Source organism: Cygnus olor, chromosome 11, assembly GCF_009769625.2.
Source record: "Cygnus olor isolate bCygOlo1 chromosome 11, bCygOlo1.pri.v2, whole genome shotgun sequence".
In the NCBI taxonomy this organism is placed as follows: Eukaryota; Metazoa; Chordata; class Aves; order Anseriformes; family Anatidae; genus Cygnus; species Cygnus olor.
Genome location: NC_049179.1, coordinates 10261901 through 10282867, shown reverse-complemented (window position 1 = coordinate 10282867; position 20967 = coordinate 10261901). Strand labels below are relative to the sequence as shown.

At 57.0% G+C, this 20967-nt stretch overlaps 3 protein-coding genes and 1 long non-coding RNA gene across 10 annotated transcripts in view; 1 reads left to right on the top strand and 3 right to left on the bottom strand.

Annotated features, from left to right (window-relative positions):
- The window catches only part of MYO9A (myosin IXA), a 188654-nt gene extending 185457 nt beyond the window's left edge, over positions 1 to 3197 (bottom strand). Inside the window, 1 exon segment of the mRNA XM_040569396.1 lies at positions 3133 to 3197. The gene's annotated coding sequence lies outside the window, so the exon portion shown is untranslated.
- A 191-nt stretch (positions 3198 to 3388) lies between these two features.
- Positions 3389 to 9905, top strand: SENP8 (SUMO peptidase family member, NEDD8 specific). 7 transcript variants are annotated; one of them, XR_005823159.1, is made up of 4 exons: positions 3389 to 3485; positions 3762 to 3899; positions 4930 to 5021; positions 7271 to 7319. XR_005823159.1 is itself a non-coding variant. In XM_040569394.1 (3 exons), the coding sequence occupies exon 3, from the start codon at positions 7314 to 7316 to the stop codon at positions 7950 to 7952; it is 639 nt and encodes a 212-aa protein (XP_040425328.1). In that variant the 5' UTR covers positions 3389 to 3485; positions 3762 to 3897; positions 7271 to 7313; the 3' UTR covers positions 7953 to 9905. The 7 variants fall into 7 exon arrangements, 5 of the variants coding, with proteins under 5 accessions (XP_040425328.1, XP_040425325.1, XP_040425326.1 ...); XR_005823161.1 differs by lacking the exons at positions 4930 to 5021; positions 7271 to 7319 and adding an exon at positions 5056 to 5359; XM_040569394.1 differs by lacking the exon at positions 4930 to 5021 and having other exon boundaries at positions 3762 to 3897; positions 7271 to 9905.
- LOC121075793 lies at positions 4116 to 10594 on the bottom strand. The gene is made up of 3 exons (XR_005823162.1): positions 10394 to 10594; positions 9938 to 10052; positions 4116 to 5210 (listed from the first exon to the last, which is right to left on the bottom strand). It is a non-coding gene; the product is annotated as an uncharacterized LOC121075793 (long non-coding RNA).
- Positions 10595 to 11803: 1209 nt separating this feature from the next.
- GRAMD2A (GRAM domain containing 2A) lies at positions 11804 to 20838 on the bottom strand. Its single transcript, XM_040570197.1, has 12 exons — positions 20780 to 20838; positions 20463 to 20576; positions 20216 to 20264; positions 17956 to 18028; positions 17774 to 17877; positions 16933 to 17031; positions 15928 to 15999; positions 14768 to 14830; positions 13271 to 13424; positions 13099 to 13198; positions 12904 to 13011; positions 11804 to 12808 (listed from the first exon to the last, which is right to left on the bottom strand). The coding sequence occupies exons 2-12, from the start codon at positions 20564 to 20566 to the stop codon at positions 12805 to 12807; spliced, it is 930 nt and encodes a 309-aa protein (XP_040426131.1). The 5' UTR covers positions 20567 to 20576; positions 20780 to 20838; the 3' UTR covers positions 11804 to 12804.
- Positions 20839 to 20967: the final 129 nt, after the last annotated feature.

The following is a 20967-nucleotide window of genomic DNA, read 5'->3' as shown; positions in this document are numbered from 1 at the left end:
CAACAATTAACAAGCTGCGCCTCGGAGCAAGGAGCTCTCCAGACACAACCAAAAATCTCTTATTATCCTGCTCTTGTCTAAAGGAATGCTAGAGAAAGTCTTGAATTTGCAAACTTGAGCCGCCAGCCTTTAAATATTTATGCTCATGTTTACTTTTAGAAAAGAGAGAAATCCCATTCACTTAAGAGGAAGTTAAGCAAATGTAGGCACACAGGACTGAAGCCTGAGAAAATAAGGCACTCTTTTTAACCTCAGAAAAAAAAAAAAATCTCGTCTTCTGAAGCCGGAACCTGCACCCATCCCGTCCTGGGGAGCCGGCCTGCAGAACGCGGCCAAACGTCTCATAAACGACCCGACGAGCGTGTTTTGAGCCTCACGGTCACACAGCAGCAAAACAATTCATCTAAGAAATGGTCAGGTTTCTTCCTGCAGACAGCAGCTCTTCTGAAGCACTTGGTTTGTGTTACTACTTCTCAAGTATTTCACATGCCAGCGGAACCGCGATTCCATTTTATTTAGGAAAGAACTGGAAGTGGGAATTTCTACAAATCAAGTTAAACCAGCTAGGACGCTTCAGCAGAAATAGCTCAACAGCATCGTTCCCCCCCGATAAATGTACTTTTAAAGGAACTATACTCAACAGCTCCACGGTTTGAATGAGAACCAGGATTTGGCAGAAAATGGCCTTCTAATCAGAGACACGCTGCTTGTTGTGCCCACTAAGAAAAAACAACTCCAAACCTGACAAATGCCTTGAGAAATACTCACATCACTTCTGCTCACAGTTTTGCTAAACGCTGGCAGCTCGAGACCACGAAAACTTCGGGATTATGGAGCAAGCTTGGTCCCTGACCCCATTCTTCCTTGCTGGCTTTGCGTGTGGAGCCGCGGAACCAGCGCGGGGAGCAGCACCGTCCCTGTGCTCCCAGTACTCCCCCTGTTGACTCGCGGCTGACGCGAAGGAGCGATGGATCCATCCCCACTGGGATCCCGAGGTGCCGGAGCTGGAAACCATCCTTAGGGAAATCGAGTGGCGGACAGGCAATTAGGATTTCTGGTACAGCCCTGCCTCAAAATGGGCTAAATTATGGCTGTACAGGTAACCTCAGGTTTCGTGTTTCTCGGGCGCCTGACCTCGCATGCTTAACATTCTCAGAGGTTTTCTTGTAAACCTGATGAACGCTCACTAAAACAGACATGAGAAGAAATAATTCAGGCACACAACATTTAGATGTTTGGCCCAATATGAAAAACAGAATCAAAGGTTCCCAAAGATTTGAGCAGAGTACTACTAAGTGGCACATGGAAGCACCCGTGTTTTCAAAAGATACTGCAACAGCAGACGTCATGTCAGCCACTTGATACCTTTAAATCTTACAATGCAGATCCCCACAAAAGAAAAAAGAAAAAAGGCAAAACTGAACTTTACAAATCATAACTGGAGCTGTGGGCGCATAGAAGAAATAACTTTGAGGCACGCACACACTGCAAAGCTGAATCTACATTTTCATACTCTAAGAAATAAGAGAATCAAGCGACCCAAATGAGGCAGCAGCTTGGTTCCCTTCAGATTCATCAAAGTTGCCACTGAATGACCATGGGATTTTAATCTGTAACGTCATCCCCGTTTGTACACTGCTAGTATCGAGTCGCACCATCATTGATAGACCGGGAAACAAGAGCTTATCACTCGCCTGTCACGCTGCTCAATTATCTCCCCTGCTCCAAGCAGCCCGGACCAAGAGCTTTCAAAACAGCCTTGAGGATGGAAAAACGGGGCCAGGAGGGAGAGCTGCCATGAGCAGAGCAAGGAGGTCAGCCCGCAGGTCCTCTAGGGCCGGAAGCACAGGGAAACACCCCAGAGCACGGCACGGGCATCCCGGCACAGAACAGCCCTCGATAAGGGAGAAAAGCACAATTTCTCACTTACTTTAAATTTAAACAACTGGATAAGACGCCACAATTGACATTTACCCAAAAACGTCAGGACAAGCGTGATTATCACGCGGCCCTGGAGCAAGTGACCGAGGAGGAGATGCTGCCTGGCGATAACGCCTGCCTCTTTGACCCCAAAGGCAGCCCGGCACGGCGGTGCTCCGGCCTCGTCCCTCGCTCCCGTCATCCCCGCCGCTGCCACACACGGGAAGGCGACACTCACGCGTCGCATCCAAGCGCTCCTCGGGGAGAAGAACCCGCAAAGTCAGCCAGAAAGCCATCTCCCCAACTAATAACCTATTTACGACGACAGAACGGTTTGTTAAAGCGCGGGCGGTCACGTTATGGGTTTAGCACAAATCCGCGCTGGGGTTCTCTCCCCGGAATGGAGCTCTCCTCGCCGCCACGCCGAATTCTCCTGACATCGCTCCCTTCCTGGTGCACCGGGCGGCGTGGGCTGCAGCAGGGGCTGGGCGAGCCGCGACTCCTGCTCCGAGCAATGCCCAGCTCGGCTCCGGGGCACGGAGCGCGACAGAAGGAGGCTGCGAGGATCTGCGAGGCGAAGCCCACAACAAAAGGCAACCAGCCGCCCGTGTGCCCGGCTCGGGGCACGTCCCCACCTCGTCGCGAGGGGTATTCCTGACGGGAGCGAAAAAGGGGACGATTCTCACAGATTTAGGAAAATTCCAGAAAGCAACAGTGCCCGCACCTCGCTGGGAAGGGTCTGGGGGGCCGGGGAGGGAGGCGCAGGGGAGCGGGGACACGGGGATGGCGGGGGGGGGGGACGGGGGGACGGGGGGGGACGGGGGGTGCTGAGGGGACCGGGGGGGTCCCGGGGGAGGCGGAGGGGACCGGGGGGGGATCGAGGGGGGAGCCGGGGGCGACCGCGGGATGCCGAGGGAGGACCGGGGGGTGCCGAGGGGGAACCGGGGGGTGACGAGGGGTGCCGGGGGGATACCGGAGGACACCGGGGGGGTACCGGAGGACCCCGGGGTGCCGCGCCGAGGACCGATTCGCCGCGGGGCGCTCCCCCGGACACGCCGCCCGGCCCCACGGCCGCTCCCCCGGCGCTGTCAGCCCCCCCCCCAGCGCCCTCCCGCTCCCTCCCCGCCGGTACCTCCGCGGGCGGAACAAAGGCGCGGGGTGCGGGGGGACCCCCCCAGCCCCCCTCGGCCCCCCTCAGCCCCCGCCGCTCACCTGGGGGGTGCCGGGCGCGGCGCATCCCGGCCGCCGCCGCTGAGGGGCCTCGCGCCGCGGGCGGGGGGGGGGGGCGGCGGGGAGGGAGGGAGGGAGGGAGGGAGGGGCGGGGGGGGGGGCGGCTCGCGCGCTGCCCGCCCGCCTGCCCGCGCGCCGCCGGGTGGGGACGGGAGGGGAGGGGGGAGGTGCTGGGGAGGGACACGCCCACCCCGCGCTAGCCACGCCCACCCCTCACTAGCCACGCCCGCTACGGGACAGCCCCGCCCCGCTCACCCCGGCCCCGCCCGCTTTACGACGCGCCGCCCGCTCGCTTTACGGCAGCGCCCGGCAACCGGCCGGCGCCGAGGCGGCAGGTGAGGGAGCGGCCCCGCGGTTTTGGGACGAAAAGCGGGGAAAAAGGGGCTGGGGGGGGCGAGGCGATGGGGACGGGCAGCGGGGTGCCCTCGTTGCTCTGGGGGGGGGGGAGGAGGGTGTTTGCTCGCCGGGGAGGCTGAGGGGGGAGCGGGAGGGGCGGCCCCGCAGCTCCCAGCCCCCCCGGGCCCTCCTCAGCCCTCAGGAACCGGCCGCAGGCAGCGTGAGGCGGTGCCCGGAACGCCCCAAAACAACAACCCTGCGCCTTCTTTTGCCAGCTGCTTCAAAACCCAGGCTCTGCCTCGCATCAGGAGCCCCAGCCGGTCACGGAGCAAGCTGGGGCCGGCAGCCGCGGCCCCCTCGTCCCGCCGCGGCGACCCGGAGATGCGAGGACGGCGGCGGCCTGCGGGACCCGTGTAAGAGCGCGGCCTTGTCGGGTCGGTAACCCTGCGGGGGTCCCAGCGCGCGGGTGGGCTTGCTCCTGGGGCTGGGTTGTGGCTGAAGTGATTCTTTATCCATCTCCCCGCTGCTCCTGTCAATATCAGGTAAGCCAACACCGCTCTGAGGAGCAGGGGATGACGGCTTTCACAAATCCCAGCTGCTGACGTGCAAATAAAGCGAAGGAGCCGGACTCCTGCTTGTAACCCAGAACAAACATTCCAGGCCTGCATCAGTGTTTATTCCTATTTTCATGAAAATCTTTGAACAGAGCATGCCGGAGCCTTCAAGGAGGCAAATCCTGGCTGGGTTCGAGTGGAGCCACTTGGAGCCCAAAGCCCCTTAACGCTGGATGCAATGGGATCCACATCCCGGCTCCTCTGTGAGTTTGCCTTTACCATCAGCGGGAGCTCTCCAACAGTGGATGCCTTCCGCGATGCGGTGCTTTTGGTCCTTGCCGCTGGCCTCGAGCAGCTCCAAAGGGCGCGCGGGGCTGCAGAGGGTTTTCCTGTGAGGTACCCGGCGCAACTCACAAGCAGCTTCACAAATGCCAGGTGGCGGTGAAATTACAAGTAGTAGCTCATGGTGGTAAGGCACTTGCTATAACCATTCTCCCTTCCTGACTGTAGGAGGAGGCCAAATGTCTCTTTTTTATCCTTGACAAAAAAATAAATAAGGCTGTGTTGCTGCAGAGTGGAAAATTAACAGAACACAGGATGCCCGCATCTGTCCATTGCCTGTAATCTCATTTCGACTTGCCTGGAAAGCTACTGGGTGTATTTTGTACATCTCTGGGAGATAATGACGCAGAAAAAAAATGTGGTGAAGGAGAACTTGGGGCTCCGTATGGGTATGTGTAAAATTATGTGAGCAGTGACCCTCTGACCCCCTTAAACTGGTCACTTTAGGTTTGCGTGATGTACAATGAGAGAAACAGGGTTATAATTAGGCATGGTACTGTGTTTCTGGGACTTGGTTTGGATTTTTTGTGTTGTTTTTATACCACAGGCTGTTGTAAAGGATTTGCTCCATAAACTTGGAAATGGTTTGAGTTCGTTAACATAGGAAGTGTGTCCAAATACCATTGTGCTTGGCTCAGAGTAAATAACAATGACTGCTCCCCTTCCTTTTCAGTGACTCCTGCAGCTTGGCATGTGCTGGATCTATCGGTGATACACAAATAGTTATTAGCTCTTCAAGACATTCTACCTCGGCCCTTCCTTCCGACGTATGACACATGCAGCATGTTTCAGCCATTCTGTTACTTGCAAGTCACATGTGCTGCGGCCCTGCCAAGAGTTATTAGATATAAATCTCTCTCAGTTTATGCATACCTGGACAGGAAAGGCTTTTTCATGATTCATGTTGCAGTGAGAAGCACAAATCATCTTCCTGAGGTGTAAACAACAACACGTGATTTCTTTCCCCTATCATAACGGATAATTAGTGTCTTCTTTACAGTGAATCATACCGAAGCAATCTTATCGTTATTAGTTTGCACACAGCGCTTCAAGAAACCCCAAGATGTTTTCGTGCCACGTTTCGCACAGACGAGGAAAGGGTGAGGGAACAGCACTGCTGCCGTCCCGAGCCACTTTGCTCCCAGACGGCCAAAGAGAAGCCTCAGGGCTGATGGCGCGTTGCAGCAGCGGAGCAGCCCAGGCAGAGGATGGGGGAGTGGAAGGAAAATAGGGCTGCTGCAGTGGGGTGAAAGCAGCTGTTTCTGTTCGGAAGCTCCAATGGCTAAACCCCTGTCTGGTTGCAGACGGTTCACCATCGCCTGCTGAGCAGCACCTCCTAGCGTGCTGCCCAACCTTCTCCTGAAAACACTTTAATCCTCCCAGCCAGGAAGGCAGCAGCTTCTGAAAAGGAGCTGTATGTAAGCTAGAGGTGGCCCTGTCGCTGGGCTGAGCGGTAGGAAACAGGAAAGAAGGGGATTAGTGGGTGCACAAATAAACAAAGCAGAAAAGAGGCAGACGTCTTGCCTGGCCAACCCAGCTGAGTCCCCTGGAGATGTCCTCAAACGTGTGTGGGGAGACCGAGGTGCTAGCGTCTGCTCGCATTTCCAGATGGCTCCTAAGGATAAGCAGCCACTGTTTGTGGTAAGCAGGCACAGATTAAGAGGGCAGAGTGTAGCCTGGACAAACAAGGAGGAAAAGCTCGAACAGAGCGGGTCAGGGCGAGGCCCCGCTTTTGTCGGGAGGGACCTGGGTGCTCAGCGCGCCCAGACTGATGGGAGAGGGTGGTGAGCAGCCAGGTGGCCGCATTCGCCTGCGATGGCCAACAGCAAAGACGAGCAAAAGGGCTTCGAAAACAAGATGGAGTGACTCAACCTGTGTCCATGCTCAATTTCAAAACAGCTTGGAGCTGGGAGAGCTTGAGGCATCCGATCCATGTAGCCGGTTGCTGTGCCCTTCACCAGGTTTCCCTGCTACCAGAGATGGGAGGGTCTGACGCAGTACTGACACTCTTCCCTTCTCAAGACACCTTCATAGCCATGATAATACACCTGCTGCAAGATAAGCTTCCTGAATTTTGGTTCAGAAAGTTACAATAATCGGTATAAGACGTCTTTTATGAGCAAAATTTTGGTGAGTTAAAACCCAAGCTGAAAGACAGAGATACTTGGCGGACTTCAGAGCTTCGCTAGTACAAGAACTACTGATATCTCTAGCAGGTATCTAGAGAATTGTCCTAAAAATTCCCACGGTAGGGAACTGGTTTGTTTGTGATCTTGTTGTGCTTGGCTTCTCCTTACTCACCGCTGCCGTGCCTCCTGTGCTGGCGGACCAGCAGGTTTTCCTGGAACAGCTCACGCGTCTGGCACAGAGCTGCGGCACTGTCTGCTGGGCGAAGGGGGACATATGCCATCAGTCAGACTTGAAAAGACTTTTTCTAATGAATACCAGTGGTGCAAAGCATTACAGTGGTTGTCACTACGCAGGTAAAACACTGCAACAGTGACTGATTTCTCCTAGGTGAAGATTTATGTGGTTCTTTTTTCTGTGCAAAACACAGAGCTGAAGGAATGCCGGCAGTTTCTGAGCAGGAACTGCTTTGAAATCACCCACAGCACAAATGAAGATTGTAACCATGAGACTTTTATCTCATCAGAGACACACACTGCTCCTAGCGCAGCACGAGGGGCCAGCTCAGCCTGTCACATGCTGCTGACGAGGAGCCCGTCCTCAGCCTTGCCCTCTGGCAGGTGGTGCCAGTGCTGCTCCTTCAGCCTGGGAGACTTGGTCTTCTGCTAGCTGAGAAGGAACATGAGACAGCTGTGGCTCTGTGTCTTGTCAAAGGCATGGTCTAATTGCCTAATTTCTCTTCTACCCTTTCTGTGTTGCAGCTTCTGAAGTTTCCTGGAGCGCAGCGGCCCCTACCCGCGCAGGATGGACCCTGTTGTTCTCAGCTACATGGACAGCTTGCTGCGGCAGTCAGACCTTGCCTTGCTGGAGCCCCCAAACTGGCTTAACGATCACATCATTGGCTTTGCCTTCGAGTACTTTGCCAGCGACCAGTTCCAAGAATTTAGCGATCAGGTTTGCTTTATCAGCCCCGAAGTGGCTCAGTTCATCAAATGTGCCCTTAGCCAGGAAGAAATAGCCATATTCCTTCAACCGCTAGACCTTCTCCACAAGAAGCTGGTGTTCTTGCCCATCAACGACAACTCCAACCAGGCTGCTGGGGGCACGCACTGGAGCCTACTGGTTTACTTCAGGGACAAGAAGTGCTTCGCTCACTATGATTCCCACAGTAAGTGCAACTCTGTCCACGCCAAGCAGGTGGTGGGAAAGCTGGAGGCCTTTTTGGGCAAAAAAGGGGGCAAAGCGACCTTCGTGGAGGAGAAGGCGCCGGCCCAGCAGAACAGCTATGACTGTGGGATGTATGTGATCTGTAACGCTGAGGCTCTGTGCCAGGGATACTTCAGGGGCCACCAAGAGCCTTTGCTGCAGCTCCTCACCCCCTCCTACATCACACAGAAGAGAGCAGACTGGAAAGCCCTCATCACCAAGCTCGCCCAGAAGTGATGCTCGTCCCCACCACCGCCTCTCCTGTCCACAGTCACCACCCCCAGTGCCTGAGGGAGGTGCCCACGCGCAGGATTTTCCCCAAAGAAGAATGTAACCCCTCCAGCACTGCCACAACCCGCAGTGCCCTCCTCCCAAAGCCTTAGTCTCCTCTGGAAATCGCTGGCCTTTGAACTTCACACCAGTAAAGCCCCTTTGCTTTCAAAGGAATCTTCCTATCAGTGCTGATTTATTTATTTATTTATTTTACACTAATTGCTGTGGCAAAATGAGGTGCTAAAGATAGTTCTCCACCTCTGCCCAGCAGGCAACACACCCTCGTTAGGTGGCTTTAATTAGCTGTGGGCATTGCTCTTCTGGCCAGGTTTAGCAATCCCCTTTAAAACCAAGCCCAAAATGCTTTGTTATGGACTTTCCTAATTTGTGCCTACAGCTCGGTGTGTTTGAGAAGTCTAGGATTTAGCAGCAAGGCTGCAGAATGCATGACGCTGAGATGATTGTGTCAAGTAGTGAGACTCAAAAAAGAATGCTGTGATTAATTAAAGATTGGGGCAGGAAAAAAAAAAAAAGCTGTGTTCTTCAGATAGGTGCTCCTAGGCTGCGTGAAGGTTGCCTTTTTTCTTTTTTCCTCCCCTTTTTTTTCCCCCCCTTCCCCACCCCTGCCTGCTCTGATTACAAATTAAAGCCTGACTCTGAGCTGCTGGAAGATTAATAGGAAGCTGAGAAAACAAATCCTAGGAAAGGAAACTTAATTGAGATGGAAAGTGACACTCAGGCTTTGAGGTTTCCTTTCTCATTACAATTTTAGGTCATCTCCGTTTGGTGGGGAGGGTTCTGCAGCGCTCCCCCAACTCTTGTTATCATTTGCTGTGCTTTCTCTAGCACAAAACCAGTTCTTGCATTACTCCAGATAAAAAAAAAAACACACCAGGGAGAACAAAGGGGCAGAATTTGAGGTATAAAAGCCAAAGATAAACGCGGTCTCCTTGAAGCTCAAGATTCAGTCCTTAATATACTTCTCTCACGATCGGCCTACACGAAACACCTTTTCCTCCAGTGCTGGACTCCGAAGGGGATCTAAGAGCAGATCCTATTAGTAAGAGACAGGACTGGCAGCGGGAAAGCAAACAAGATGGCGTTGCAGGATAAGGAATAATCTATAACCTCCTGAGAAACGAGGAGCCAGTTGTTCGGGTGGTGTCTGGCAAAGCAACCACACCTCTGGTGCCAGCTGGATCAGGGAAATCCAGGATAAAAATAACCCACGGAAGAGGCGAGGGATTGTTTTCAACCTGCAACTCCTCACCTGGCTTATCCACAGCCCAGCCCCCGAAGTGCTGGTACCAGCACAGAGTATGGCCAACTGTAGGATGGGGCAGAAACATCAATTTCCCTTGTTTTTAAGAAAAAAGGTAAGTAGATGCAGCCCCACAGGCTCCTCCAGAACCCAAGCAAATCATCGCAGACAGCGGTGGGGTGAAACGAGGCTCCGAGCCGTTACTGACAGCAAGCAGCCAGCAGCACAGGGCTCTCCTCCCAGCACCAGCCCTCCCTGGAAAATCACCTCCACCACTCAGACAGATCCAAAAACATAGAAGTTGCCCAAAAGGGCATCGAGTTGCTTGCCAAGGGGATTTCTTTTTGAACATGGGGCCCGCGTGGCTGAGACGGAGCTACACCACTGCTGCCAAGGCTGAGAGAGCCATTACCCAGGTGTAACACCTCCACGCCCCACCGCCTGCCCCGCAGCACTGAGTGCAGACAATCACTGCTCAGAGACTGCAGATGAGCTGCTCATCGAATGCAAATGAATACTTCTGTCTGTGCTGTGACAACATCAACTCCCTCATCTTCCTCCCTGCCCAAGCAAGAGGAGGGAGTGAAGGAAGAAAACACCTCCTGGGTCCCCCTTCTTCCTGGGGGAACCATGAATAAAATTTAATTTAAGCCCTACACTTGTTGTCCCTTCTTTTGAGAGTACTTACAGCCAGCACCTAGCAGAGCGGTGGCTCCGGCTGTCCCGCAGCACCGTGGCATCGCGTCTGCAGTGGCTGTGACTCGGTGGTGGAGTCCTCCTCCATGCAGGCACTGCTCCTGGGGCTGGTAAAACAGTAGAGATTTGTGGAGCCGGTGAGTGCAGAAACTCCACCAGCACCTCGTGGCGCCTGTGTGGTCTGATTCAACCGCTCACGATGGACATCCACCCACCCGAGCCTCTGTCCCACGCCAGGAGGCTGCCGGAGACGGTTGGTGCACCCTGGGCTTTTACGTGCTGTTTCTTTACACAAAGAAAAGTAAATACGCTCAACCAGGCGTCACCGAGCTCAGGAGAACAAACAGGAGCAGACAAACACTCTCCAGAAAAGAAAGCAACCAGCTTCCGGTAGAAAGGAGCTCCCAAATCACACCAGGGTCCCAAAAAAATTAGAAAAACTCCAAACCTTCTCTGCAAGCATATAGGGGAGAGCGGGGGAAACCAGGAGGGGCAAATTTCCAGTGCTGGGACAGAGAAAATTCCTACACAGCCGCCAGAGAGATGTGCGTGCAGTGCTCACACACACCTTACCTAATCACCCCGTGAGCACTTGCGTACGCCCATGGGGCAGGCGCAGGGTGGTGGCAGCACCCTGTGGCTCTGGCCAGGCACCTCGCCGCTGCGCTCACCTTCGTGGCTGGGAAACAAAACCCAAAAAGGTGGTTTTTGAGGGAGAAGCAGTGGGAGGTGGTTCAGTATCTCCTGCTTTGCGTTCGCTGTGGGATGCCCTTCCTGGAATACAAACAGGTCAGCATGGAAACCTGCTCCAGAAGCCTCCTTTCCCACGTGAAGTTTTATCCAGTCCCTGCGGTGCTAGCCCAAATAAGCCAGGTCCTACATTTACCCAAACCGCCCTTCGCTTCCGCCTGCCCACTGCCGTGACCAAGCCAAAACCTTTTTACAGCATCCCTGCCTTTGGTTCAGCCACCAAACACACTCCCTGCTGGGCTAAAACCACCCAGAACTGTGCAAATACAAGAAAATAATAACAAAAAGAGCTTGGCATTGCACAAATAACCATTCAGGGAGCTGTGCCAGCCAAACGAGAACGAGCCCCCAAAGAAAGCATTGCGGAGCCGTTCCTGTGCCAGTGAAGGATGAGGAGCACCCCAGGGTGCTGAAATCTCCCCAAAAACCAAGGTGATGAGGTGTCACCCGGCCTCATCCCATTCTTGCTGTGCCCCCAAAACACGCGCTGAGGGTCAAGGGCAGCGCTGGGTACTGTAGGGCCAGGCTGGGAGGGGGATTTCTGCTGTGGTTGCTTAATGAGGAGGAGGAGGAGGAGGAAGAGGAAGAGGAGGCAGCTCGAGCCTGTCCCCCCGAGCCCCAGCAGCTCAGCACCCCACCAGCAGGCTGACACTGTTCCCAAGGTGCCCCTGCCACCCGCTGCAGCAGCAGTCCCGTAGTCTTTGCTGCCACCTAGTGAAAAATCCCTCCCTAGCACTTCGCCCCCTGCTCCCCATGCTCTGGGTTTCCCAAAAGCTGTCCCCGGCCCTGTAATTTAGAGAAAAAACCCAGGGAACCTGTCCGGAGATCCCTGAGGACCTTTGGTGGCACTTACCTGGCGCTGGAGAAATGACACTGAGCCCAGCGGGATGCCACCGGTCCCAAGCCGTGGCATGAGGACAATAACCAGGACCTTCTCCCAACACCACAATGTAAGCCGTGTCCTCGCCCTCCTTGCACAGAAGGGACACGGTCAGCAATGAGCCAAAGCTCCTGGGACAGCCCAAACACGCGGGAGCACCAAGCACCCCGCCCCGGGGCTCGCAGCCCTTCCCCAACCCCGGCATCGACACAAGGATGCTCGCGGCAGTGCTAGAAAATCGTGGTTTTATTTCATTTAAAATACTTTCACAGCCTTGAGCCAGGCAGAGAGCTCTTTCCCCAGGGCTCAGGGATTTGGCCCCATCAGCACTTTTAGTTCCCAAAAAACAGGAAAAACAAAAAAATAACACAAAGAAATCGCACAGGTATCCCCTGCCTTCCCGACACGCCACACAAGGGAAGGGTTCAGACAAATCCTGCTCATTCCGCGCAGTGACGAGGGTTAACACACGAAGGGGGCATGCCGCCATCCCGGCTGTTCACCCGTGACAGCCAGGCCTTTTGGGACATCTTAACGAGGCAAGCGGGGCTAACGAGCCCTTGGTCCAGCACCATTCCCAGGCACGGTCCCTGCAGAGGACGCCTGTTGTGGAGGACCCTAAAGTGCTTTGCGTGGGGCCGCGCGCCCCGAGAGGCCCCTTTACTCCAGGACAGAAGGGGCTGGGGGGAGCCCAGGCTGCGCCCCCATCCCCGCAGTGTCTGGGCTGCAGGAGGGGCTCACAGAGAGGGACAAACAGGCCGGTGCAGCTGCACCTGCCCCAGAGCTTCACCCAGGGCAGACGCAGCTCATCCATGTGTTTACAGGGCTCCCGGTGAGCCTCAGGTCATCTTTCAACACGAAAACCCACGTCTGGAGTAAAAACCAGTGACCATTTTAGCAGCAAGTCTTAAGGGGGGGGCTCACTTCCCTCCCCGAGCCATCATCCGGTGCTAGGGCACGCCAACATCGCAGGGAGGAAAAGGGTTCGTAGTGGTAGTGGGAGTTGGCACCCGCGGCCGCGAGCCGGCCGGGCAGTCCTGCGGAGAGCAGGAGGCAGGAGGAGAGGTGTTTGGTCCCGTTTTACCAGCTGAGGGGAAGCCGGGCCGTGTGCGAGTCGCGGGGTTCGGCTAGAAGACGGCACCGGTCCCCCCTGGAGGGACGCCACAGCCATGCTGGCCCTGTACACAAAGTGCTACCGTCTGGTCCTTGTCCTGTGCTGGGGGTGATGGTCACCTGCAGGCAGAGAGCAGGGTGAGATGGGGTGAGCACAACCCGCCTCCCAAAAACAACCCCATCTGCAGCGCTCGCGCTGCCCCGAGGGTCCTCACCTCCTGTGCCCGCGGGAGAGGTAGTCCCGGTTCAGGGAGCAGAGCTGCTGCTCCAGGCGGAAAATGCGGAACGCCAGGTAGGAGGAGGACACGACCAGGAGGCAGATCCTGGGAGAGGAGGAACAAGCACCAGTGCTCAAGCACACCCTGCGTGCCCCACCCTACACAGACCACGGCTGCCCGCGGCACACTTACAGCACGATGAAGATCTTCAGGAGCTGGTAGTCGGAGGGTCTCAGCTCCGCCACGCAGCTCTGCTCCACCTCCAGCTCCTCCTCTGTGTTTATTGCACTTTCTGCAACGCAAGCCGAGAGTCAGTTTCCGCGCCTCCTCCCACGCCGCGTCCCCGGCTGGGCGCAGCCCTCACCTGAGGCCAGGGGCTCCTCGGAGGTGAAGCTCTCCTTGGCGCTGAGGCTGCTGACGGAGGCCCGGTGGATGCACTGGTAGTCGGCGTCCGGCAGGGACAGGGAGAGTGACGTAGGCGACACCTTCCTCCACTTGCCCTCGGGGACGATCACCTCCTGCGGGGAGGAACCGGCAGTGCCGAGGGGGCCGGATTCACACCCGAACCCTCACGCAGCTCCACTGAGCACAACCACGTCCAACGCATCATCGTGACGTCCTCCGTGATGTCCTCCGCAGGGACAAAGGTCCCTTGGAAGCACCAGGAGATTGCTGCCGGCCCCAAGTCACGCCTGGAAAAACACCTTCAACCCCTGGGATGCCCCATGCAGCTCCCAGCTGCGTACCCGTGGCCTCGCCAAGGACTGATGAACTTCCCAAGCTTTGGCTAGGGAAAGTTTTGGGACATCTCCACCACGTTTACTGGGGAGTTGCTGGCACCACAGCAGCTTCCTGAGCATGTCCAGCAGAGGACACGGCACTGCCCTCATCTTTAAACCTGCATTTAAAACACCTGAGGGCTGTTCCCCAGTGCAGTCGAGGACCTTCGTGTTGCTCTCCAAGCTGCCAGCCGAGCTCTCGCCCACCACACACCTGCCAGACCTCGCCGCGCGCCCACAGCTCCTCTCAAGCTGCGCGCCGCAGAAACGCACTTGCTTTCTAAATGTTTTGACAGAAAAATTACACAGACGCTGCACAGCTCATCCCAGGCTCAGCGGAAAACCCACTCCCAGCCAAAACTGCAGTCGGTGCCAAGAGACGCTGGGGAGGGCAGCAAACGGTTCGTCCCCTTCGCCTACCGCCTGGCTCGGAGCTCGTGTTGTCCTTGTCACCAGCCTGCCTCTCACGTCGCAGCCCCTTGCCTGCCTCCTGCTGGGCCAGGGACCAGCACAGCCCTTGCTTTTGGACGTAGCAGGGCCACCAAGACACAGCAGATACCCCACTTGTCACCTCCTGGTCCAGCGTGTGTGGGTACAACGCCGATGGTTCAGACCAGCAGCCCCATCGCAGCCCAGCCCCACGATGGCTCGGTGCTCACAGCAGTGTCACCGTGCTCCCAAAGCCACGTGGGACCAGCACAACGCTGCCACAGCTGCTGGGCACTTCCAGCCAGCAGCTCCCTGAGGACCAGCCAGAACAGAAAATAAAACACTTTCTTTTTTTGGGGTAATCCAATCACATTCACAAAGTATTATCGGTGTTCGCAGCTGGGAGCTGCATCAGTTTCAGAGGTCGCAGTGAGAGCTCAGAAGCGTTTTGCACTTCAGTCAGAATTTTATGGCTATAAACAAATCCCAGGGAGTGGCTGGCTGTGCCAGCGGCTGGCGTTCTGCTGCAGACTTCCCAAATCCTTCTCTTAACTCTTTTTTTTTTTTTAAAAGCTGTTTCTGCCCCATCACGACAGATTGCTCCTGCAGTGCCCGAGGCTCTGCCAGAGCCGTGGGTGAGCCCCAAGCCTTACCAGGGACACAGCATCAGGCTCCTCCGTGAACTCCTTCAAGCTCAAGCTCTTCTTACTCGAAACCTGGAGGGAGAACAAGACGGGCGTTATGACCCACCTTCCTCCTCTTACCGCCTGCCGCCCCTCTCCCTGCTCCAGCTGGAGTTACAAAATTAGATTTTGAGGTTTTCGACTGGTTCAGTGGTTCCAGCGAGTCTATGAAGATGAGCTGCTTTAAAGCTTACAAGCATCTGATGGAGTTGCTTCCCATTTCAAAAAAACAAAACAAAACAAAAAAACAACACCCAAAACCCAAAAAACAGTGAAATGCAAAGGGTCCCAGCCAGGCAGAGGGGATGAACCAGCAAATAGGGGAAAAAAGGAATGTTAGAACAGAGCTGGGTTTCTGACCCAGGTTTCTCACAACTTTTCATCCACCAGGTGAAAAGCTACCCTGAGAAATCTCATATTTGGGAAATCACACTGAGCTTCTGGCAGCACACAACCTGTAAAATGTTTCTTAATGGCAAACCAGTATTTCCACTGGATAAATATCCACGGAGGAGTTTCGGGAGCAGAGCTGCTGTGTCCCACTGGGTCAGGGATGGGGCTGAGTCACCCAAATCGCTGTCCCTGCGCACCCAGGGGACACCCATCCAGGCAGGAATGGCTCCAGCACCACTTCCCACGCACTTCAAAGGCAGGGAGAAGGAGATTCATGGTAATCCTCACCTCCAGCCCGAGGACTGATGGATTTCTTCTACACCTCAGGCTTTTTAATTCAGATTTTTTTTTAATTTTATTTTACTTTATGGCATTTCCCACCCCCCACAAACTTTAGAAGATCTGGGGAAAAGTCAGCGATGCGCATACTGGCAGAACAAGTACTGCTAGCAGATTATAAATATTGCATCTACACACCCTGGGAAAGCAAGAGGAGAAACTCTGCGGGCTCTGCCCCACTCAACCATGACCCAGAACAGGTCCCTGGTGGCTCACGGGGACAGGACACCTCCGTGACACCCACGTGACAGGGACAGGCTCTGTCCTGCTGGGATGCTGAGAGCGGGTCTGGCCCCGCGATGCTCACCAGCACGTCCCAAAGCAGGACACAGCCACCGTGATACTGAGACACAGGATGGGGACAGTGGGACGCGGAGCCGCGGTGTGGCATGGGGTACCTGCAGGTGCGTGCAGACTCTCCGCAGCACGTCGTACACGCTGTCACGGGAGATCAGCGACACAAAGATGTACTGAAAAACAGAGAGAAGATGCTGGGAGACGTCTCCCACCACCCCGAGTCTGATCCTTCCTCCAAAAGCAGTCTGATGTGGCCGAACAATTTCTGCTGCCAGGGGTTTGCTGGAGCACCAGTGCTCCAAAGACAGGGACAGGCAGAGACGTCCCGCCCTTGAATCTTCCCCCTTCGGGAGCTGTGTCCCCCTGCCCTCCCCCAGGTATTTATCTCCCTGCTGAGTTTTTCAGCTGCTATTTTTGCTGCCTGCTAAAACACAGAACAGATTTTTCAGGGCCAGTTTGGCTCAGCTGCTGTCCCCACAGGCTCTGAGCAGGACGTGTTGGAGAACAGGGTCAGAAGAGACCAAAAGCATCCCCCAGACCGTGGCTCAGTCCGACACGCAGAGCCCACACGATGCATGGCGCAGCCAGGATGGCTGCAAAGGGCAGATGGATTTAAACGCCCAAATCCTGCGCTGTGCTACCCCCTGCTAAAATGCCATCCGCGTAACGTTGCCACGAGCAGCAGCCTTGGCAGGCAAGGACTCGGAGCACTGAGCAGGACTACGTCAGCACATTTCAGCAGAAAACAAGCAGCGCATTTTAAAAGCTCAACCACAGCTCAGACTCAGCCCATTAACCAAGTTCTCCGCCAGCTTAGGTTGTATTGTGGCCCAAACCCTATCCCCTCCTCGGGTTTAAGAAGTTTAAAGGTTTTACTCAAGCCTGGCAGGGATCTGCCAGGCTCGGCCGGGTTTTGCTTGGGGTTTGCTTCAGCCAGAAACAAAGTGAAATTCAGGAACAAAAGCAGAGCTGCAGTGTTTGCCCTGGCCGGCCGCCAGCACGAAGAGCCGCGCTCACTCCCCAAACAGCCCGCGGCTTCAGCCAGCGATGCGAGACCTTTGTCCCCCCATAAATGCCGCAGGGATCCCCGGGGAGGGCCGCGTTACCTTCCTGCTGGCAGTGGTGGTGATGGCCAGGCCGTTGGGCAGCAGCCGGGCCGTCTTGTGCTTTTTGATGAGCTGGACGGAGACCACCGGGATGACGACCTGGAGGGGAAAACATAGGGCAAGGGGATTTAGCGTTTCCCCGAGATGGGTTTGTCTTCATTAAAGGTCATGGCAAACCCCCAACGTTAAGCTCAGCTTGGAGTCGATTTCTGCTTGATGAAAACAGCGAGGGCGCGGGGAAACCATCACCCAACACAAACACAGCAAGTCCTTAAGGCTCCTTGCAAGAGTTCCTGTAAGCAGGGTTAAAAACAAGGCAGGCTGCAATCTGTGGCAGAATAACTTCATCGAAACATGCTTAGCTTTGGGAGTGCAGCACCTCACTTCTATCAGATATATTTGTTTAAAGCTGCCAATATAAATAATTCAGCCCAGCTTTAAAGGAAGTCATTTCTCCCAAAGATCCCCGTCAGCCACAACATTAACTGGGAAACGTCAGACTGTAAATCAAGCAGAAAAGTGAAGAGAGATTCAAATCTCCTCCCGAATCCTCTGGAAACCTTTGATCTTCCTTCAGACACCGTTGCGGCTTTTATGAGGTTTTGCATTGGGGAATTTTACACCAAACCAATATTTGTTTTCCCGAGGCAGATCCTGCAGGTTATCGGAAGAAGAGGCAGAGCTGCACTCGATGCAAGCAACTCTCCCCGTTGCATCGGAGGCTTCTGAACGCAATTCTGGTGGCACTTGGGTGTGGGAAGGGATAAGCAGGCTGCCACAAGAGCTGTTTGGGACGGGGCGAGGGACACGCGGGGCACCCTGCACCCATGCACGGCGTTACCTTGATGTCCTTCCCAAAAAGGTTCGCGTAGAAGCAGAGCCAGTTGGGGGAAATGTAAAGCCGTCCCTGGATGAGGATGTCCCTCTGGAGCGCACAGGAGCAAACTGCAAGGCAGAGCACGGTCGGGCCGGGCGCCAGACCCCGTCGGCCCCTCACTGCCCTCCCCTTGCAGCGCTGCCCACCTTTCAGCACGCTCTCCTCCGTCGGGATGTCCTTGAACAGCTTGTGGTACTGCGAGTTGTACTTGCTGGCGGCCTGGAAAGAGAGCAGAGCAAAATTACCTGATGATGAGGAAACCCAAACCCACCCTGCTGCAAATGTACCCATCGGGACCCGGCACCACGGGGACAAGGGGCTCAGGAGGGTCTGCAACAGCAAACACCACCCTCCCAAAAGCATTTCCACCAAGAGTTTATCTAAGGAGACGCCCAAGTTTCTGCTAGGATAGTTTTCCACTGGGCTCGTCTGCAGCCCATTTATTTTGCCCAGCGGATTCTCTCTCCTTCCGCCAGCTCTCCCCTGATGCTGGGCACGGCGATGACACTTGCTTTGCGCCCGTCGCGCCGCGCCATCCCGCTATTTATAGTCCCGGTGCCTCCTCGATGTGCGGCTTGGCAGCGGTTTGCGCCTTGACACGGAGGTTAAATAACGCCGAAAGCCAAGTAAATGCACAGTGGAAGTTCAGCTCTTCACGTTACATCCGCTCAATTGCTCCTCCAAAGCTGTGCGGGCAGATTTTTACCCCTGTCCCTCCGCCGGCACAGCTGAAATCCAGGGCAAATTCACGAGGGAGAAGATGCTTTCCCAGGACAAGGAGAAATCCAGCACAGCCCTCCTGCGACAAGGTCACCCCCGCCCCGCGCACCTTGTCACTGGATGAGCTGGGTTTTAAGAGGATCAAGGCTCAGCATCACCTGGGGGCGGCTTAGGCACCCTCCAGAGAGCCGCCAGACTGGTGGTGAGCATCGGTGGGAGCTTCTCAGGGCTTTTAGGGGGGACAAAGGGGACCAAGCCACCCCTGGTTGTCTCTTCGGCCCACAAAGCACCTCCAGTCCCAGCACAAACCCGTTGCCATCTCGGGAGAAGCACCCAGCTGCCTGGCGGCCTGCCCAGCACTCAGAATCTTCCCAGATGCCTCTGAATAATCGGCAAAATATTTTGCTAAATATATCTGCTCCGGCGCAGCGGGATGAGGAACGTCCTCACCGGGCGCAGGCAGCAACGCGCCTGCTCCCTGCCAAGCGCAGGAGGCAAGGCAGAAGTGGGACAGGCCGCCTGTTCTCCTGAGAAATCCCCGAGCGAGGCCAAAGGAGGGGTCAATTCCCAGCAAGGCTGGGCTCATTTCCGAAGAAAACACACCCGGGCCCTCAAAAAATGAAAAATAAACAGGATTAGAAGAAAGCAGGGGCGGCTCGTTGTGTGGGGGAAGAGGAATTTCTCCATGCCAGCCCCTTCCCGACACAGCGATACCCCGCCACGCGGGGCAGCCCGGGTGCCAGCCCCAGGCTCCTGCTACGTTAAAGAGCTTCTCCTGGGTACAGGTCTGCTGCCTCTCCAGATGTCCGCCGGCTCGTACAGAGGCTTTGGATTACCCAGGATGATCTCCTGCGTCACGCCGCCAGCTGGAGCGGGTTCGGCTTCGCCGCCACGGTCCCGCGGCCAAGGACTGCCCTGGTCCGAGCACGCGGAGCGGGGTCTGTCTGGGGAGCTGCTGCGTGGGGACAGGGCTCCGTCCGCTGGTCAGGTCCTCCCTGAATTGCTTTCAGAGCCGTGAAGCCCAGCGGAGAGAAGTCTCCTCCGCTCCTTTCTCTTCCTGAATTGCTTCTGTCAGTGAGTGAAAAGTTCTACCTCAGATGCGATTTGAGCAACCAAAAAGGCTCAACTGGAAGTAAATTGATTCGCTTACAGTCAAACTTTCAGCTTTCTCCTTTGCTCTGGATAGAAAACCCCAAAAACATTTGCAGGGCAGGTCGTGGGTCACGCACAGACACGAAACGGCCGCCGGCTCCCCCTGACCCAGGCAGGCAGCCGCTGCTGCTTCATTTTCAGCTCCCGCAGCCCAGGGCAAAGCCCGAGGCCCCGCAGGCTCCTCTCCTCTGGCACGCTCGTGCTCTGCGACGCGGCAAACAGCCGGAGCCAGGGCTGCCGGCGAGGGGCACGGGGCAGGCGATGCGCGTGACGCAGAGGGCCCAGATGGCCGCGGGTGGGGAGCCGCCAGCCTCCGCGCCTACAGGTGCGGGAGGTGGGAGCACGGGGCTGGCTTCGTCAGCGGGGAGCAGGCCGGGGCAGGAGCCAGGCCTGCAGGGACCAAGTTCGGGAAGGCAGGGGGTGGGGGGTGCGGGGTGCGGGACGCGGGACGGGAGGCGGTGCCGCGGGTCTGGCTCTGCTGCGTGGGGCATCTCCGGCCCCGCGGCAGGCACGGGGGGGTCTCCCCCGACTTACCGCTTCCCGGGGGCATTTCTTGATGTCCTCGTCCTTCAGGGCTTCGAGGCTGCGCGACAAGACGAGAGCCGGGTGAGCGGGGAGCCGCGGGGCTGCCGCCCGCCCCCGGAGGCTGAGGGGCACGGGAAGGGGCCGGGGCCCGTCCGCAGAGCCCAGCGGCGTTACGGGGACGGGGCCGCGGCTGCCACAGCCTCGCTCCCGGGGCGGGGGGGGGCCGCAGGAGCCGTCCGCGCCCCCCGGCCCTCACCTGCCGTCGAGGGACTCCAGGCTCCGGTGGCCGCGCGCCGCCTCCAGCTTGTGGCGGCCGGGCATGGGCTCGGGGCTCCGCGGGGGCGCCGCCTTCTCGTGCATGGGCGCGGCGCTGCGGGGGGAGGCGCTGAGCGCTGCGGGGGCCGCGGCACCGGGGCCCGCCCGCCCGGGGAAGGGAAGGGGCGCCGGGACCGGGCTCGGGCACCGCCCGCGGCCCCGCACCGGGACGAGCGCGGCCCCGCGGGACCCCGGCCCCCGCCGCCCCCCCCGGCCCTCTCAGCGCCCCCCGGCCCCGGCCCCGGCCCCGGCCCCCACCTGCGCGGCCGCCCCGCGCTGCCCGGCGCCGTCGCTGCCTCGCGGCGCCACGCCGCCCGCCCATTGGCCGCCCGCCGCTCCGCCCCCGACCCCGCCCCGCGCCCCCATTGGCCGCTGCCCCGCGCCGCCGTCCCGCATCGCCTCACACGCGCGCTCCGCCCCCTCGGGGCGGGGAGGAGGAGCCTACT